Source organism: Odocoileus virginianus, chromosome 2, assembly GCF_023699985.2.
Source record: "Odocoileus virginianus isolate 20LAN1187 ecotype Illinois chromosome 2, Ovbor_1.2, whole genome shotgun sequence".
Lineage (NCBI taxonomy): Eukaryota > Metazoa > Chordata > Mammalia > Artiodactyla > Cervidae > Odocoileus > Odocoileus virginianus.
In genome coordinates this window covers 19,672,788-19,689,548 of record NC_069675.1, presented here as the reverse complement: position 1 = coordinate 19,689,548, position 16,761 = coordinate 19,672,788, and the positions used below count along the sequence as shown (strand labels likewise).

Here is a 16,761-nt window from a genome sequence, read left to right as displayed (position 1 = left end):
TGGCTGTGCAAGCCGACCACGCCTCTGCGACGCCAGCTGTCAGCCTTGCGGGGGGCGTGAGGGCTGGCAGTTGACTCCATTCATCGACCCTCAACCGCAACTCTCACGCGTTGAGAAAACTCTGACTTTGCCGAGGCTCAGGTGCAGCGAGGCTCGGCAAAGAAAATTCCTTTCTGCACCCCTATCCCAGTCCGAGCGCCCCGGGCTCTGACGACCCCTAGAGACTCCAGAGTGGGCGCTGAAGTTCCCAGAGCTGGCAACAGGTGTCCAGGGCCGGCCTCCGATTTTCTGGAGACACTTGAGAGTGCGGTCTTGAACCCCACAAGGGCCCCAGTCCGCTCTCCGAGCCGGCCGTCTGGCGCTGCTGGAAACCGCGCCTCCTGGCAGGTCAGTGTCAGCTGAGCCGCCTTCCTGCGGCCTCTTGTGATGCGTGGGTTCTCGCAGATCAGAAGTGGCGGGGGTCGCAGGGGCCGGGGTGGTAGGCATTTAGAGGGAACTGAGCGCCACACCTTGATGCCCGCTGTGTTGTACTTGAATTGCAGGAACCGTTACGCGGCTGGGGCGGGGTTGGGGGAATCCGGTCATAGGCGGAAACACGACCCTTCCCCTCGCTTTGGGGGAATGGGTTTGGGATGGCAAGAGGCGTGTTTAACTGCTTCTTCAGTGAGCTAGCCCTGATCTGACCTACGTGCTACCTCCTGCCTACCCAACAGTGCACGGTAGCCCGAGGCAGGTGGGTAGGAGCTTGGGGCGCCCTCTTCTTTCTCTGCCTACCTGAGTGTCACGCCTTCGCCCTTCTCTCCCCAGCATGGCCACCGGCCTCAGCCCGGACGATCATCTGTCGCCGACCCTTCTGTCGGCCCAGCAGACCATGCTCCTTCTGTTGCTCTCGGTACTGGCCGCAGTGCACGTGGGCCAGTGGCTGTTAAGGCAGCGGCGGCGGCAGCCGGGCTCCGCGCCCCCGGGTCCCTTTGCTTGGCCGCTGATCGGAAATGCGGCATCAATGGGCTCGGCGCCGCACCTCTTGTTCGCACGCCTGGCGCGGCGCTACGGCGACGTATTCCAGATCCGTCTCGGCAGCTGCCGGGTGGTGGTGCTGAACGGCGAGCGCGCCATCCGCCAAGCGCTAGTGCACCAGAGCGCGGCCTTCGCCGACCGGCCGCCCTTCCCCTCTTTCCGCGTGGTGTCGGGTGGCCGCAGCCTGGCTTTCGGCCAGTACTCGGAGAGCTGGAAGGCGCAGCGGCGCGCGGCGCACAGCACGATGCGAGCCTTCTCCACGCGCCAGCCGCGCGGCCGCCGGGTCCTCGAGGGCCACGTGGTAGGAGAGGCGCGGGAGTTGGTAGAGCTGCTGGTGCGCCGCAGCGCGGGCGGCGCCTTCCTAGACCCGCGGCCGCTGACCCTGGTGGCTGTGGCCAACGTCATGAGCGCCGTGTGCTTCGGCTGCCGCTACAGCCACGACGACCCCGAGTTCCGCGAGTTGCTCAGCCACAACGAGGAGTTTGGGCGCACTGTGGGCGCGGGCAGCCTGGTGGACGTCCTGCCCTGGCTGCAGCGCTTCCCTAACCCGGTGCGCACCGCCTTCCGTGAATTCGAGCAGCTCAATCGCAACTTCAGCAACTTCGTCCTAGACAAGTTCCTGAGGCACCGCGAAAGCCTGCGGCCCGGGGCCGCCCCCCGCGACATGATGGACGCTTTCATCCACTCTGCGGGGGCTGAGCCTGGCGATGGTGGCCCGCGCCTGGACGTAGACTGCGTGCCCGCCACGGTCACGGACATCTTCGGCGCCAGCCAGGATACGCTGTCCACCGCGTTGCAGTGGCTGCTCGTTCTCTTCACCAGGTAAAGCCTCCGCGAGCCTTGGGTCGGCCTTCCTCCTTCCCTCTGTAAAAGGTGGAGTGCAATTAGAATGTGCTGAGGTCGCGACTAGCGCTCAAGGAGGCTTTGGGGTTTCGCTGCAGGTCCCCCCCCTCCCAAAGCTGAGACCACGTCCAGAAAGCGCGACTCTGGAAGGCACTGTGCTGGCCGGGATGCGTTGTGCACGCTCCACCCAAACGTGTCGGGCCGGCTCGGCGTCGCTGATCTTGTAGCTCACCGCTCCGAGGGGGGATAAAGTTGTGTGAGACCACTTGCAATAGCAAGATTAAGTGCCCAAGATCATCCCCCGATCTCCCACATTGGCACGGAGAAGCAAAATTGGAAACGTTCCGAAGGAAAGGGCAGCGTAGTAAAAAAAAAAAAAAATATGTTAAGTAAGCACGCCTAATCGGCTCGGCTCGTCTTCAGCGCTGACTGGAGGCCGCCTGGCCCCGCAGCCAAAAGCCAACCGCCCTTTAAAGGCTTTGTATCGCGACACAGCTAGTGTTCGGCGGCGGAGCCTCAAGGACCGATAATCCAAAGCTTTAGGAAAGCGACCAGAAACCTGCGGATTGTGCTGGGCGCATAAAACCGCCGCTCTAGGCGTGGAGGTGTCGGTGTAAAGAATAGGAGAAGCCGTAACTTTAGCGAACGCTGAGCTCATCTGTTATAGAAAGGGAAGCTGAGTATCTGGGAGGCACCTGCTAACCTCTCGGATCCCTGGGCTCGGCTGGGTTAGTTGGTCCCCAGCCGCGGGCCTCTGCTAAATTTGTACACGCACGAATTAAACATGTCTCCGGTATCCCCAGATCAAGCAGATATAACATAAATTTTACATAGATCATAGTTATATTAAAAGATGAGCCGTTGATTTACATGGGCGGCCGGTATTTTATCTGGCATCCTTACACCAGGGGCAAATGTCTCATTCAAGGCAAGTCTTGATTGCTTTGAGAGACCAGAAATCCTGGTTATGCAATCTGGCGCACAGGTAGGGGAAGCTGGAAAAGAAAAACAACTTCTTTTGTTAGAATCCACTGCATCAGAATCCTGTATTTCCTTAGACACTGCTTTCACAATGGGGGGGGGGAGTGCATATTTAAAATCACTTTTCAGTATTAATATCATGGAAACGCATATGGAGGAGGGGCAGAAATCGCATCATGAGAGTCAATAATAGATCAGGAAGAAGACAATTCCAAAATGGGATCAATAAATCCTTTGCTTCCCTAGATGAGCATGTTATCTTTTGAAACTGCCTTTCTTTCTTTCTTTTTTTTTTTTTTTTTTACCAGAAACCAAATTGTAAATCGTTTTCCGTGGTGTACTTCAATTGGGCAGCAAAAGGGAATAAAACAATTTGGGGGTCACTTTCAATTCACTATAGCTGATGAAAAGTTCTTCTTTTTAGTGAAAAGACAATATGATGGGGTTGGCAGATTGCATTTCCTATTTTTTATGTAACTTACAGAAATACAGCTGCGCCCATTCATTTATGTATTGTCTATAGCTGCTTCCACCTCATAGCACAAGCTGGGAGGTAAGAGGGTTTGATCCACAAAGCCTAAAATATTTACTATCTGGCCCTTTATGAAAAAAGTTTGCAAACCTCAGAAAAATCACCCATAATGTCATCACAGGCACACTTAAAATTTTTTTTCAAAGTCGCAATAATTGCACATTTTTTTTACTTCTTACATTTCTACTTATATAGTGGCCATTTCCCTGTCTTTTAAACTTTATTTTAGTAATTTTTTACTACATAATTTTAGTAATTTTTATGGCTATATAATATTTTGCCATAGTAACAGATCACTGTATACAATCATTTCTCATGTTTGTTTAAACATTTCTTTAAAGAGTGAGCTATTTTAAATGTTTCTGCTATATTTTAATGTTTCAGCTATATTTAAAATTTTAGCTAGTATGGTTACTTTTTTTGTACCTGCTAAGTTATTTCCTGAAAATACATTTCCAAAAATGGATCACTGGCTTTTAAAAGAGTGGGGAGGAGTTACCCTTATAGATCTTGCTTTGTAATAAGATTTCGTTTTCCAAAAGGATTGTACTAGTTTTATCGGCAACAGTGAATAAATATTACAGTCTGTACCATAATCTCATGAACATTAGGGATTTGCTTTTAAAGTTAGAAGATATGTACCTTTATCTATCAGGATACCAATGATCTTTGTATAAAATGAGAATATTGTGTTCTTTGGAATTGTCTAGGGAGATGAAGAAAAAAAGAATTCACTTTCAGTGTTACATTTTAATTTTTGTGGGCCCCAAGTGCTTTTGCCTTTGTAGACGCCTTACTCCAAAAATTTTTTTAATTAAATTTTATGACTACATTGGTATAAAGATTAGCATGTTGAAGTTATAAAACATTTTCATTGGCTTAAAAGCTTTTATTCTTCTGATTTTAAAAGAAATGAGTTTTCATTAGTTCCTAAAAAGTATTGTATGTCCCCGGCACTTCCTGCTGTATCCAGTGGAGAGAAGTCGTCCTTACCCTTGTCATGCTTTTTCAGGCTGAGAAAACTTAGACCCTTTTTTGACTTACGATGGGAAAGAGAGTTTGAGCTGTGTGAGACTTATTACAGAAAATATAACTGTTATACTCCATCTTGTAATGCAGTGATAAATTAGGAAACTGTTCTAGATTTTTTTTTTCTGGAAATGTTAATTCAATTACTGATTCAGATAGCCAGTTTAAAGAACAGTGGTATAAAAATAAATTGTAATGGGCTTTCTAGATGAAAGAAGGATCAGTGTTTTTTCTAGATGAAAGAAGGATCAGTATTCCTCATTGATTTTCTCTCTCTGCCGTTAACACCAAACAGGTATTCGGAAGTGCAGGCGCGGGTACAGGCAGAACTGGATCAAGTGGTGGGTAGGCACCGGCTGCCCACCCTGGAGGACCAGCCCCACTTGCCCTATGTCATGGCCTTTCTTTATGAAGCCATGCGCTTCTCCAGCTTTGTGCCCATCACCATTCCGCACGCCACCACGGCTAGTGCTTCCGTCTTGGGCTACCACATCCCCAAGGACACGGTGGTGTTTGTTAACCAGTGGTCTGTGAATCATGACCCGGTGAAGTGGTCGAACCCAGAGGACTTTGACCCAACCCGATTCTTGGACAAGGATGGCCTCATCAACAAGGACTTGGCGGGCAGCGTGATGATTTTTTCTGTGGGCAAACGGCGGTGCATTGGGGAAGAGATTTCTAAGATGCAGTTGTTTCTCTTCATCTCCATCCTGGCTCACCAGTGCAATTTCAGGGCCAATCCAGACGAGCCTTCGAAAGTGGATTTTAATTACGGCCTGACCATTAAACCCAAGTCGTTTAAAATCAATGTGACTCTCAGAGAGTCTATGGAGCTCCTTGATAGTGCTGTCCGAAAGTTACAAGCGGAGAAAGAGTGCCAGTGAGAAGCCAGAGGCAAGCAGAAATTTTATAAGTATGCAAGTTGGGGGATGGGAGTAAAATTACAGGGATTTTTTTTTTCCCCTTAGCTCCTCCGTGCCACTTTCTCAATGAGTCTCTAAAATGAGCGTAAACCAACAGACCCACAGATGATGTGCTTTGCACATGTGTCTTCAGAATAGTACCTCACCAGCCCTGGGCTGTGTAGGGGCTCCAGGAGATGTTTTGAGTGAAAGAGCTTAAGGGCCCAAAGAATTTTTTTACGTATATTGAATGTTGCTAATAATAATTTCTTGAGGGAGCTTTCTTTGGAGTTAAAACACACATGTACATATACACAGAACTACCTAATAAAAAGGCGTTTCAGTAACCATGCCTTGCTGGGTGAGATCCAAGATTATGTTCTGCATGCTCTATAGAATATTGTACTTTTAGGAAATATTGTTGAATATGCCAAGATGAATAATTTCAGTGTAAGATATGATTTGGGGTAATAAGGGAAAAAATGAAGACCAGAAATTCCCTTCTCACTTTTTCAGTAAAATGGCTTCGTTAGGCTCTAATATCTATGGGTGGATTTATCTGATGTGCTTCCTCTTACTTTATGGGATGAGTCATAAAGTTATTTGCTCAGAAGGAAATCAACTGTAGTGGGGTTCAGTGATTTCATGAATTTTAAACTATAAATTGTTAAATTGTAAAAAAGTTCCAAGCTGAAGACATACCTTGTTTGGTTACTAAAGTACAGAATTTCAATTATGAGGAAAAATAATTTACCAGCTCAGCTAAACTTTAAAATTTTGTGATTATAACATACTGACTTCAATAAATCTCATAGGTTTAAAAAAAATCACCAAATAGTGTTTACGATGTATATATATATATATATATATAATTATTCAGTACCAATATGTATTAGTTATTTTATCATTAAATGGTATTAGTTATTTTGGTCAAAGAAAGGTTGAACAATGTCTTTTATAATGTCACAGCAGCTAGAAAAGTACAACTAATTTAAGCAGTTTTGATTCAAATACATAGTATGAGCTTGATTAAATCAACTACCTGTTTTGGACATCATGGAAACCAAGTTGAAGCAAAGTCTCTTCTCTCATTGGAAATTTGAATTGAAAAATCTCAAAATTGGATCTGAAAGATGTGTTCCTTATACTTTCCAGCATGTTTATTAAACTTATATTCACAATACAGAATATCTTTCCCAAGTTGATTTAGTTCATATGTTATACTTCTAAACTCTTGTCATGCTTAAAATTTTAATCTAATTTTACAGCCATTCTGATTATTGAGTTCAGGAAGTTACTGGAAATCTGGCCATTAGCCTGTGGAAGGCAGGGAGACTGAATCTGTGTCTGCCTGGTGAACAGTGAAAAATCACACGAAATATCTTGATGTTCTTTATTAAATAACATGGTGGAGAAGTCCCATTATAATGGATCTAGTTTTCCTTTTAAATAATTTTTTTAGATAGCAGCAGTGTTTGTGTTTTGGAAGGTCAGAATTAGTCTTGGGAGGTTGTTTCAAGGATTGCATTGGATTTCAGTGGTGCCAGTCAGGTCGGCTGTGCTATTTAAGACGACCTAGTGATCTTAAGTAGGCGGTCACTTTGGTAACTGTGAAGACCTAAAGCTTGAACAAAATATATATGTTCAGTTTATGTAAATAACCTGAAAACCTTTTTTCAAAAAGTGTTGGAAGGTCGCAAAAGTACAAAGTGAAGTTTGGAGTTTTAACTTTCATTGCTCATAAATGTACAGAGGAAGTTGTGAAGTGTCCTAAAAGCTTACAGCTTGTTACATTTCACTATTTTTGGAATCTTTTTATTAAAATTACAAAAGAGAGTGTATGATCATTTTGAGGGGGGGCGGTGCGGGGGTAAGAGAAGGGAGTGAAAAACATGAAAAGGAAGAAAGATGGCTAAACATTCTCCCACTCATTCAGAAATTAATTAATTTGTAGTATGAATATTTAGAAAAAAAAAGTGTTTCATGGGCTAGTGTTGAATCCCACATAGATTTTTAAAAATCCACAGTATAGAAGCACTATTAAAATTTGAAATTCTTATTAATAAACATTTTATATAATTCTAATTAATAAAATCTCACAGATGTATCTCTTGAATATGAAAAAATCTGTGCCAGTATTTTTAAAGGCCCCAAAGTCAACAGTAGAAATCAGGCTTACCCAATACGTTTCAATTTTTTTGGCATTGGCTATTGCAAAACATTGATATCTACCCTTCCCTGTGTCCTGAGCAGGGCTGAGACTGTAATTTGGGGCTGCCCTAGCCTACTTACTGTGAGAGACTTGTGGCAGCAAAAGTAATCGTGTACCAATCTGGATGCCTCATTAAGTCAACCAGATCCAGATGCACTGTAATCTGTTTTTATGTACGTAGGCTCAATTCATCTGGCGCTTTCAGTGATGAGAGAGCCGGGTTTACAAAGAAGACAGTGAGGTGAGTGCTGGGAGATTTCCTGGTTTATTTAATATGTTTGTAACCCAGTTCAAGGAAGGAAAGCAAAACCAAAAACAGACAAATAAAAATAACCAAATTTGAGGGCTGCTGTAATCAGGTTACAGGCTCAATCAGAAAAATCTAATTTTATTTCTGCCAGAGAAAGAATGTATTTGCTGGTCACCATTTTAGTCAGAATGTCTACTCCAGGTTATTGCAGTAGTTAAATATATTGTTTATTAAATGCTTCATTTATATATTAAAGCTTTGACTCAGTAAGAAAATTGCTTTTCTTTTTTTTTCAAAACAAGAGGAAGATGTCTCAGGTTGTTTTGTGGATTATGTAAAAGCTTTCATGTCTCAGAACTTAGCCTTTACCTGTGAAATGCTATTACTGCCTTAATACTTTCATGTTAGATCTATATTAGATCAAATAGTTGCATAGCATTATGTATGGATTTGTATGCTTTTTAGCTATGACACAACTGTATAATCAAAGGTATATTTTAGTAGATGCTTATAATTCAAGGATAACCTCTTATTTAACCTTTTCTTGCTTTTGTATTTTATCATGTATGCTTTCCATTTGTACACAGCAACTAAAATACTTGGTTGTAATGAAATAGATTTGTGGGGACACAGCATTTGTTTGACATACCACATTTTAAAAATTCTATATCTGTAATTACCTATAATAGGACACCACTGCCAAAATAATAAAAATCACTTTCATAATCTTGTCAGGAAGTTTTACTTTATGTTGTAGCAAATACAGCCTAATGTGTTTATTCATTTTTTGTTTTTTATTAGTTGGAGGCTAATTACTTTACAATATTGTAGTGGGTTTTGTCATATATTGACATGAATCAGCCATGGATTTACATGTGTTCCCCATCCCGATCCCCCCTCCCACCTCCCTCTCTGCCCGATCCCTCTGGGTCTTCCCAGTGCACCAGGTCTGAGCACTTGTCTCATGCATCCAACCTGGGCTGGTGATCTGTTTCACCATAGATAATATACATGTTTCGATGCTGTTCTCTTGAAACTTCCCACCCTCGCCTTCTCCCACAGAGTCCAAAAGTCTGTTCTCTACATCTGTGTCTCTTTTTCTGTTTTGCATATAGGGTTATCGTTACCATCTTTCTAAATTCCATATATATGTGTTAGTATACTGTAATAGTCTTTATCTTTCTGGCTTACTTCACTCTGTATGATGGGCTCCAGTTCCATCCATCTCATTAGAACTGATTCAAATGAATTCTTTTTAATGGCTGAGTAATATTCCATGGTGTATATGTACCACAGCTTCCTTATCCATTCGTCTGCTGATGGGCATCTAGGTTGCTTCCATGTCCTGGCTATGATAAACAGTGCTGCGATGAACATTGGGGTGCACGTGTCTCTTTCAGATCTGGTTTCCTCGGTGTGTATGCCCAGAAGTGGGATTGCTGGGTCATATGGCAGTTCTATAAGTGCTTGACTTAAAATATTTCATTGTAAATATTTTCTTTGGCCATTTTACATTTTTCTTTTTAATAGGCTTTCCACATCCAGTTCCCTACTAAATTTTTGTTCTGTCTCTATTTTTTAGTTGAAATACAGTAGATTACAATATTATATAAGTTTCAGGAATATAGCATAGTTCATAGATTCAATATTTTTATAGATTCTGCTCCATTTTAAGTTATTACAAAATAATAGCTATATTCCCTATGTTGTACAATATACCCTTGTAGCTTATTTATTTTATACATAGTAATTTGCACCTCTTAATCCCCAATCCCTGTTTTGGACCCTTTTCCCACTTCCCACTGGTAACCACTAGTTTGTTCTCTGTATCCATCAGTCTGTTTCTATTTTGTTACAATATTCACTTTATTTTTTAAATCCTATGTATATAATAACAATTTTGAATTTATAAGAACCAACTCAGCAGTTAAATTTTAATGGCAAACACCTGGCAAAATAGGAATTAATTTCTGATTTTGAGAGGTTGAATACATTGAGATTTTAAGACTCTGACCTTGTATTTCTGCTTCATATAAAAAATATAGTATGTTTTTCCCCTTCAGCAGCACACCAGTCCTTTTCCTTGAGTATTTCATTCATTTTGTTTTCTGTTGACATGAAAGCTTTTGTTTTTAATTTAGGTGGTAAACATCCATTCATTCATTTTATAAGGAACATGTGCCTTATTTAATACATGCAATTAATGTCCAATGAAATAGAATAGATGAGAGTTTTCTGTAATATGCTATGTGGAAATATTTTTCTGCCGACTTTTTTACCTGGTAAAGACTTGACTTCCCAGGGCCCTGCTGGGGTTCTCCAGGCTTTCCCTGCCCCACCGTCACAGATGGCAGGGTCATGCAGTGTCAAGGCCCCTTATTTCTTTCAGACTTTAACTCCCATTATTGTGAAATCAGGAAAAGTAATTATGAAGTATAATTGCACACAATGTCATTGATTCTTTGACTTTAGCAGCCCAAAGATATGGTTAGAAATTGGTTTAAGAGAATACTTGCTTGCTTTCCAGATGTATTCATCTAGAATCATGGAAATTGTCCTGAAGTTTCAGGACAAGTGAGATAAATATTTTCATAGGAAAAAAATGTCTTTAACAAAGTTGTAATTGGGGTCACGTGTTTGCAACAATGTCAAGCAGAGTTGTATTCCACCTAATCAATCTGGTAGAGTATAAGACTAGAATGCAGGGTGGGAAATGAATAGAGTTTTGGACATAAAACAGGCATGGCTCTTGCAGACTCATAGAGATTGTTTCTGTGACTTCAAAGTCAGTTTTTCTGCACGAGTGCTACAGAAGTTTTGGCTGTTAACTCGCCCTTATTTTGGTTTAGTGACTCACATACTCTGCTCTCAAGTTTTGATCTATTACAATTCTCACAGAAGGGAAGAAAAAGAAAAGAAATTAATATATTCAAAAATATTTGGAAGCAACTATTTTTAAGGTGTTTTTTTCTTTGGCTGCTCTGGATCTCCATAGTGGTGCACGGGCTCTCTCTAGTTGAGGTGCGCTGGCTTCTCTTGTGGCGCACCAGCTTAGTTGCCCTGCAGCATGTAGAGTCTTAGTTCCCCAACCAGGGATTGAACCAGCATCCCTTGCATTCGTAACCATTGGTCCACTAGGGAAGCCCCTGGAAGCAGTTATTTTTAATGGGAATGATCAGAGGAAAATAATCTAGCTTAAACAGGTAGACACAGCTGTAGGTAAATAGCAACTTTGTTGAGGCTTGATTTACTCACACACAGGCTATGTGGTCTTCAGTGACACTTTTCAACCAGAACCAAGTATGAGGAGAAAAAAATGAAACTAAAATGTGGTGTGAGGGAGACAGTAACGTCATGGACCAAACTTCTATTTTGAAAACTGTCAGTGTGCAGATGTTCCCTGGAGATGAACTGACCCAAGAGCTCACTATCTTTCAACAGGAGAGCTTGTCACTTCCCATGTCGCCCGTGTTTGGGTGTACAAGCCAGTCTGTTCATTTTTCTGTCCCTGTGATCCTGGATTTTCACTAGTACTGCTCCTTTGTCTCAGCCACATGGCACACTGACAGTATCTTGTGCCAAAAAGACTCACAACAATCCTCCCTTCTAAGAGAAGCTTCCTCAAGCAAGAAGATTTTAAAAAGGGGAAGGGGGAGGTCATGTTTTGTTTAATAATATTAAAACTTCTTTCCCATCATCTGTGGTCAGGAATTTTTGCCTGAAGTTGATCCATAGGTTGGATTGTGAAGTGGCCTGATTTGAGAACTCTCCCTGATAGGAGTGGAGGAGTGCACCACACTCCATATTGGCCCTTATGGCCAATCAGAACCTTTCCTGCTCTCAGAGACACTGAATAGGATTCAATAGCATAGCGAGGCTCTCCAGTCAGAGAAAGGGTGCAAAACCGAGGCATGAATGAGAGGCATGTTAACAGGAAGCCTGCTTTTGAAGAGTGTGGCTGGAGCGACTGGAATTTGGTTTTGGGCTGCTTGAGATCCCTTTAAGTGATAGAAAGGCTAAATAAACTAATTAAATATATTATGCTAAATAAACAACACGATATTATACAAATTATGCAATACTCCCGCACATACCTAACAGCCCCTGAGAGGCCTGCTGGTCAGGGCTCAGAATCTCTACACCAGACTGAAAAATCTTCCAGCTTCTTTAAAAAATGTTTAATCTGCTTTTATTCCTAGGCACCTACTTTTGTTTCTTGTTCTTTCCATCTCAGTACTGTTTAATATGAATTTTTTTTGTTTGTATGTGTTCCAACAAAATGTGTATGATTGTTTTGTATACATGTGTGCATGCTAAGTCACTTCAGTAGTGTCCAACTCTGTGCGATCCTATGGACTGTAGCCCGCCAGGCTCCTCTGCCCATGGAATTTCCAAGGCAAGAATACTGGAGTGGGTTGCCATGCCTTTCTCCAGGGAATCTTCCTGATCCAGGGATTGAACTCGAGTCTTTTAAGTCTCCTGCATTGACAGGCAGGTTCTTTACCACTAGTACCACCTGAGAAGTATACATGTGTTTTTAAGGTATACATGTGTTTGTGTGAATGATGTTCCTACCTTATCCTGTTGCTCAATCTTCTCTTAGCACATCATTTAAAGACCCATTTCTGTCTGATCTCATGGTTTAAGTGCTACCTAAGATTCCATGGTATTCATTCATCACGTTTTCTCTAGCCACTTTCTTGAGAATGGACACCTAGATGGCCCCCAAACCCATGTATCCCCAATTTCAAGGAACATCCTTGTACGTGTTCCCTTGCCAACTTATAAAAAATTTGCAGTGCATACCATACCCATGGTTAGAGATGCTGGACAAGCAGATTTATGTCTACATAATGTAAGTGCTGTAAGTATGTTCTGTAGAATGCCAGCCCACACTCCCATTAGCTGTGTACCAGGGTTCCCTTATGCCTGCATCCACACTGACATATGGCATGATCTCATTATTTCTATTTTTTTAAAAATAGAGCATGTTTATTTCTTTAGGTAGGAAAAGATTTCCTAAATAAGACATGAAAAACATAAACAATAAAATAAAGGATTAATAATTCAACTGTATTAAAAATATCTTTTCATCAAAAAACACTTTAAGGTAAGTGAAAATACAAGCCATTGAATTTTTTTTTTCCCCTTGCTGTCCAGTGATAAAGATTTCATGCTCCCAATGCAGGGGTTCAAGTTCACCATTTGGTCATATGACCAAAAAAAAAAAAGACATCTAAGCATCTCATTATTTTTGAATGAAATATATACCCTTTAGGAAGGGGTAATGCAGTAAATAGATTTTTTTAAAAGAAAAAAGAAACACCTACACTCATTTTCCCTATAGATATATTTGTGTTCATATCACATCTCCTCTCTGAGATGCCACATTTGTTGAAGGCAGGGACAGGGTCCCCAGTCCTTGTTACTGAAAGATCTTATGCATATGGAAGTAGGTATGAGCAGAGGGTGAATTCTGTTACCCCCGTTTCTCTTCAGGAATGAGGTCTTCTCCTTTCCCTGACTCAGTTTTCATTTGGTGACCTTGAAGTCCATCTAAGTTTCTTCTCCTTGCTGTAGTGTTGAGCTAATTTAACGTTTCTAAGTTTCCTATAACTTACTTTGAAACAAGTAAAATTGTCATTCCTGGGGTTTCTACCCTTTGGTATGAATAGTGGCTTTCAAACTTTTTTTTTTTCTTACCATAACCCACGGTATGAAATGTATTGTGCATTTAGTATATACATGTGTGAGAGAGTGTATATTTACATACATATATACTTATATAGGGGCTTCCCTGGTGGCTCAAATGGTAAAGAATCTGCCTGCATTGTGGGAGACCTGGGTTTGATCCCTTTGTTGAGAAGATCCCCTGGAGGAAAGCATGGCAACTCATTGCAGTATTCTAGCCTGAAGAATCCCCGTGGATAGAGGAGCCTGGTGGGCTACAGTCCGTGGGGTTGCAAAGAGTCAGACACGACTGGGTAAATAAGCACAGCATATAGGGTTTCCCAGGTGGTACTAGTGGTAGAGAACCAACCTGCCAGTGTACATAGACGTAAGAGATGCAAGTTCAATCGCTGGGTTGGGAAGATCTCCTGGAGATCGGCACGACAACCCATTCCACTATCCTTGCTTGAGAATCCCATGGACAGAGGAGCCTGGAAGGTTGTAGTCCATAGTGTTGCACAGAGTCGGACATGACTGAAGCAACTTAGCATGCATGCATGCTTGTATAAGATCAGTTTCTAACACTGCTTTCTGTGATGCAATCTATTTTCAAATCTATTTTTATTATTTTTCCTTAAAAAATGCACCACAATGAGATACCACTATATACTTATTAGACTGGCTAAATTTAAAAAAAAAACAAACACCTGATAATAGCAAGTGCTGGAGAAAATGTGTAGCTACTGGAACTTTCAAACACTGCTGGGGATTGGTAAGGGTGGGGAATACAAAATGGTACAGAATGACCCAGCAATACCAGTCTTAGATAGTCACCTCAGGGAAATGAAAACTTGTTCACATAATAGCTTTACATAAATATTTGTAGCAGTTTTATTCATAATCACCAAAAACTGGAAACAACCTAAATGTTCTTCAACAAGTGATTGGCTAAACACATCACAAATATCTTGCATGATTGGCTAAAAACATGGATATCCGTGCAATGGAATGATACTCGGCAATAAAAGGAATGATATGTTGATCCATGTAGCAATTTAGATCAATCTCAGGAGAGTAATTCTGAGTGAAAAAAAAAACAAAAACCAACCTCGAACAGTTATATGCTATATGAATTCAGTTATATGACAATCTCAAAAAGTCAAGATTAAAGCAGTTAGAGCAAAAAGTCAAGATTAAAGGCAGATCACTGGTTGCCAAAGGTTAGGGGTGGGAGGAGGGAAGCATGATGGAATTTTGGGGGGTTTTCTGATTGTGATAGTGGTTAGAGGGATACCAAGTTAATATTTATAAAACTTTTTGTTAAAATAGATTGAAAAAATACTTTTAAAGGATGGTCGGTGCAAGTGAGCTTAAATGAAGTTGAATCGAGGTTGACAAATAGCACTGAAACTGCTAGTAGGCAAAAGTACTGAGCCAATAAGCTCAAGACCAGATGTGTGAACCAGGATGATGGCTGATGTTGAGTTCTTGTAGCCTGGGAGAGGAGGATGGTACCAGGTTCTCAGGGCAGAACAAGAAAGTAGAATACCAGCCCATGGGATAACAACAGCAACAAAAGCTGTGGACCGAAAGCTGTCCCTCGGGAATTTTAATTCAATGCCACAAGTGTTAATTGAGCACCTACTAGATGGAAGGCATTGTTACTAGCACTGGGGGGTATGACAATAAAGACACCCAGTCCCTGAGCTCTTGGAGCTGATATTCTAGTAAGGTGTTGTTTTATTCCAGTTGCTAAGTCATGTCCTCTTCTGTTCATGGGATTATCGAGGTAAAAATACTGGAGTGGGTTGCCATTTCCTTCTCTGGAGGATCTTCCTGACCCAGGGATCAAAACTGAGCCTTCTTCATTGGCAGGCGGATTCTTTACCACTGAGTCACCAGGGAAGCCCCTAGAAGGGTGAGTGGAGGGGAAATAAAGATGTAAGACTGAGTTAATTGTGAGTGCTATAAACAATAGAAGAGTGTTTGTGTGTGTGTGTGTGTGTTGGGGAAACTCTTTAGAATCAATAGTTAGGGAAGACTTTTTGAAAGAGGTACCATGAAGGGGTAGGCATTAAGGTCAAACACCCTATATGCCAATTTAAAAAAACAACAACAAAAAAACCCCGAGTGTGGTCTATACTATTTCCTGCCTTGGACTCTCAAGCTCACTCTCAATCATGTTCCCCTGGGAGCACTAAAACAATTCCTGAAGAATTTACCAGAGAGCAGGCTCTCTGTGTCTGTAAGTCTGTTAGAACTCACAGACCTGACAGTGATGCTTTGAACAATACAAGTTATAATGGCCTGCTGATTCTTCAACTTTATGGTCACCAAAGGACTTCCAATTGATTTTTTGGAGCACTTAATGAAACTTCTTCTGGGATATTTCTACCTCTGACCTTGGAGTGAAATTTCTAATATATCTGATCGAGGAGGATTTCCACTCTTATCTCAGTGGACTTGCTGAGAAAAGTGAGAAGCCTCAGGTTGCAGTCTCCAGGATCTTACGATCTGATGTTCGGCACCTCCGGTGGTGCTTTCTCTGCTGTGCCTGGCTTCACGGTTTAACAACTCTGACTCATGTCTAAGGCCCAGGAACACCAGGGCTCAGGTCACACCCCGCTCTGAGAGTCCCGTACGGTTCCCTGCCCACACTTGGAGAAAGCGGCCAGTGTTCCCTGGGTCTGGCAGGCTCTGTGTTGGCCCTGCCAGGCTCCACTGGTGCTCATCTCGCTGTTCACATTTCACTGCTCCTCCCTTCTGCAGGCACCTCGGGGCTCCCGCTGCCCTTCCCCGCAATCACTACTTCAATCTTAAGCTTCTGCTGTTTCCACAGCCCCCAAGCAGATCCAGTTGGCACTCTGGTTTCCTAGCACTTGGTCTTGACATTGAGGGTAAAAGTGGCAAAACACAGGCTGGACAAAGAGGTGAAAGAACAAGGCTGAATTTTTACTGCTGCGTTTTCCATCACAGTTTCCAGAAACTTATTGCAAGGAAGAGCAGAATGAGCCTGCCTACCACTTAGTTTTCATTCCTTTGGTTCTGGAAACTTCTAGGGAGTCTTGGTTAATACAAATCAACAACAAAAAAAAACTTGTTTTCCTTCCTCTTTGCTCCACTAGGCTCATTTTATTTGTGACAACGTGTTCACTTCATAATATAGATCTGCTGTTTGCTCTGCAGAGTTTAGTACCTTTTTCACTTTTCTTTTTTTGGCTCAAACCTCCCATCATCTCCCTGTAGTCAGAGCTCAGATTTCATCTTAATGCAGCCTGTCTGGACCTCCCTGTTTAATACTCAGTCTGGCCCAGGCACTCAATTC

General features: G+C 42.2%; 1 protein-coding gene across 1 annotated transcript; it reads left to right on the top strand.

Moving 5' to 3' along the window:
* The first annotated feature begins 297 nt into the window (after window positions 1-297).
* CYP1B1 (cytochrome P450 family 1 subfamily B member 1) lies at window positions 298-8,492 on the top strand. Its single transcript, XM_020877778.2, has 3 exons — window positions 298-387; window positions 808-1,839; window positions 4,698-8,492. The coding sequence occupies exons 2-3, from the start codon at window positions 809-811 to the stop codon at window positions 5,284-5,286; spliced, it is 1,620 nt and encodes a 539-aa protein (XP_020733437.2). The 5' UTR covers window positions 298-387; window position 808; the 3' UTR covers window positions 5,287-8,492.
* The last annotated feature ends 8,269 nt before the right edge of the window (window positions 8,493-16,761 follow it).

Bases quoted from the DNA above. Each gene is read 5' to 3' on its own strand.
- CYP1B1 (XM_020877778.2), top strand. From the start codon at position 809: ATGGCCACCGGCCTCAGCCCGGACGATCATCTGTCGCCGACCCTTCTG. The intron at 1,840-4,697 runs GTAAAGCCTCCG...AACACCAAACAG, and splicing joins CTGCTCGTTCTCTTCACCAG to GTATTCGGAAGTGCAGGCGC.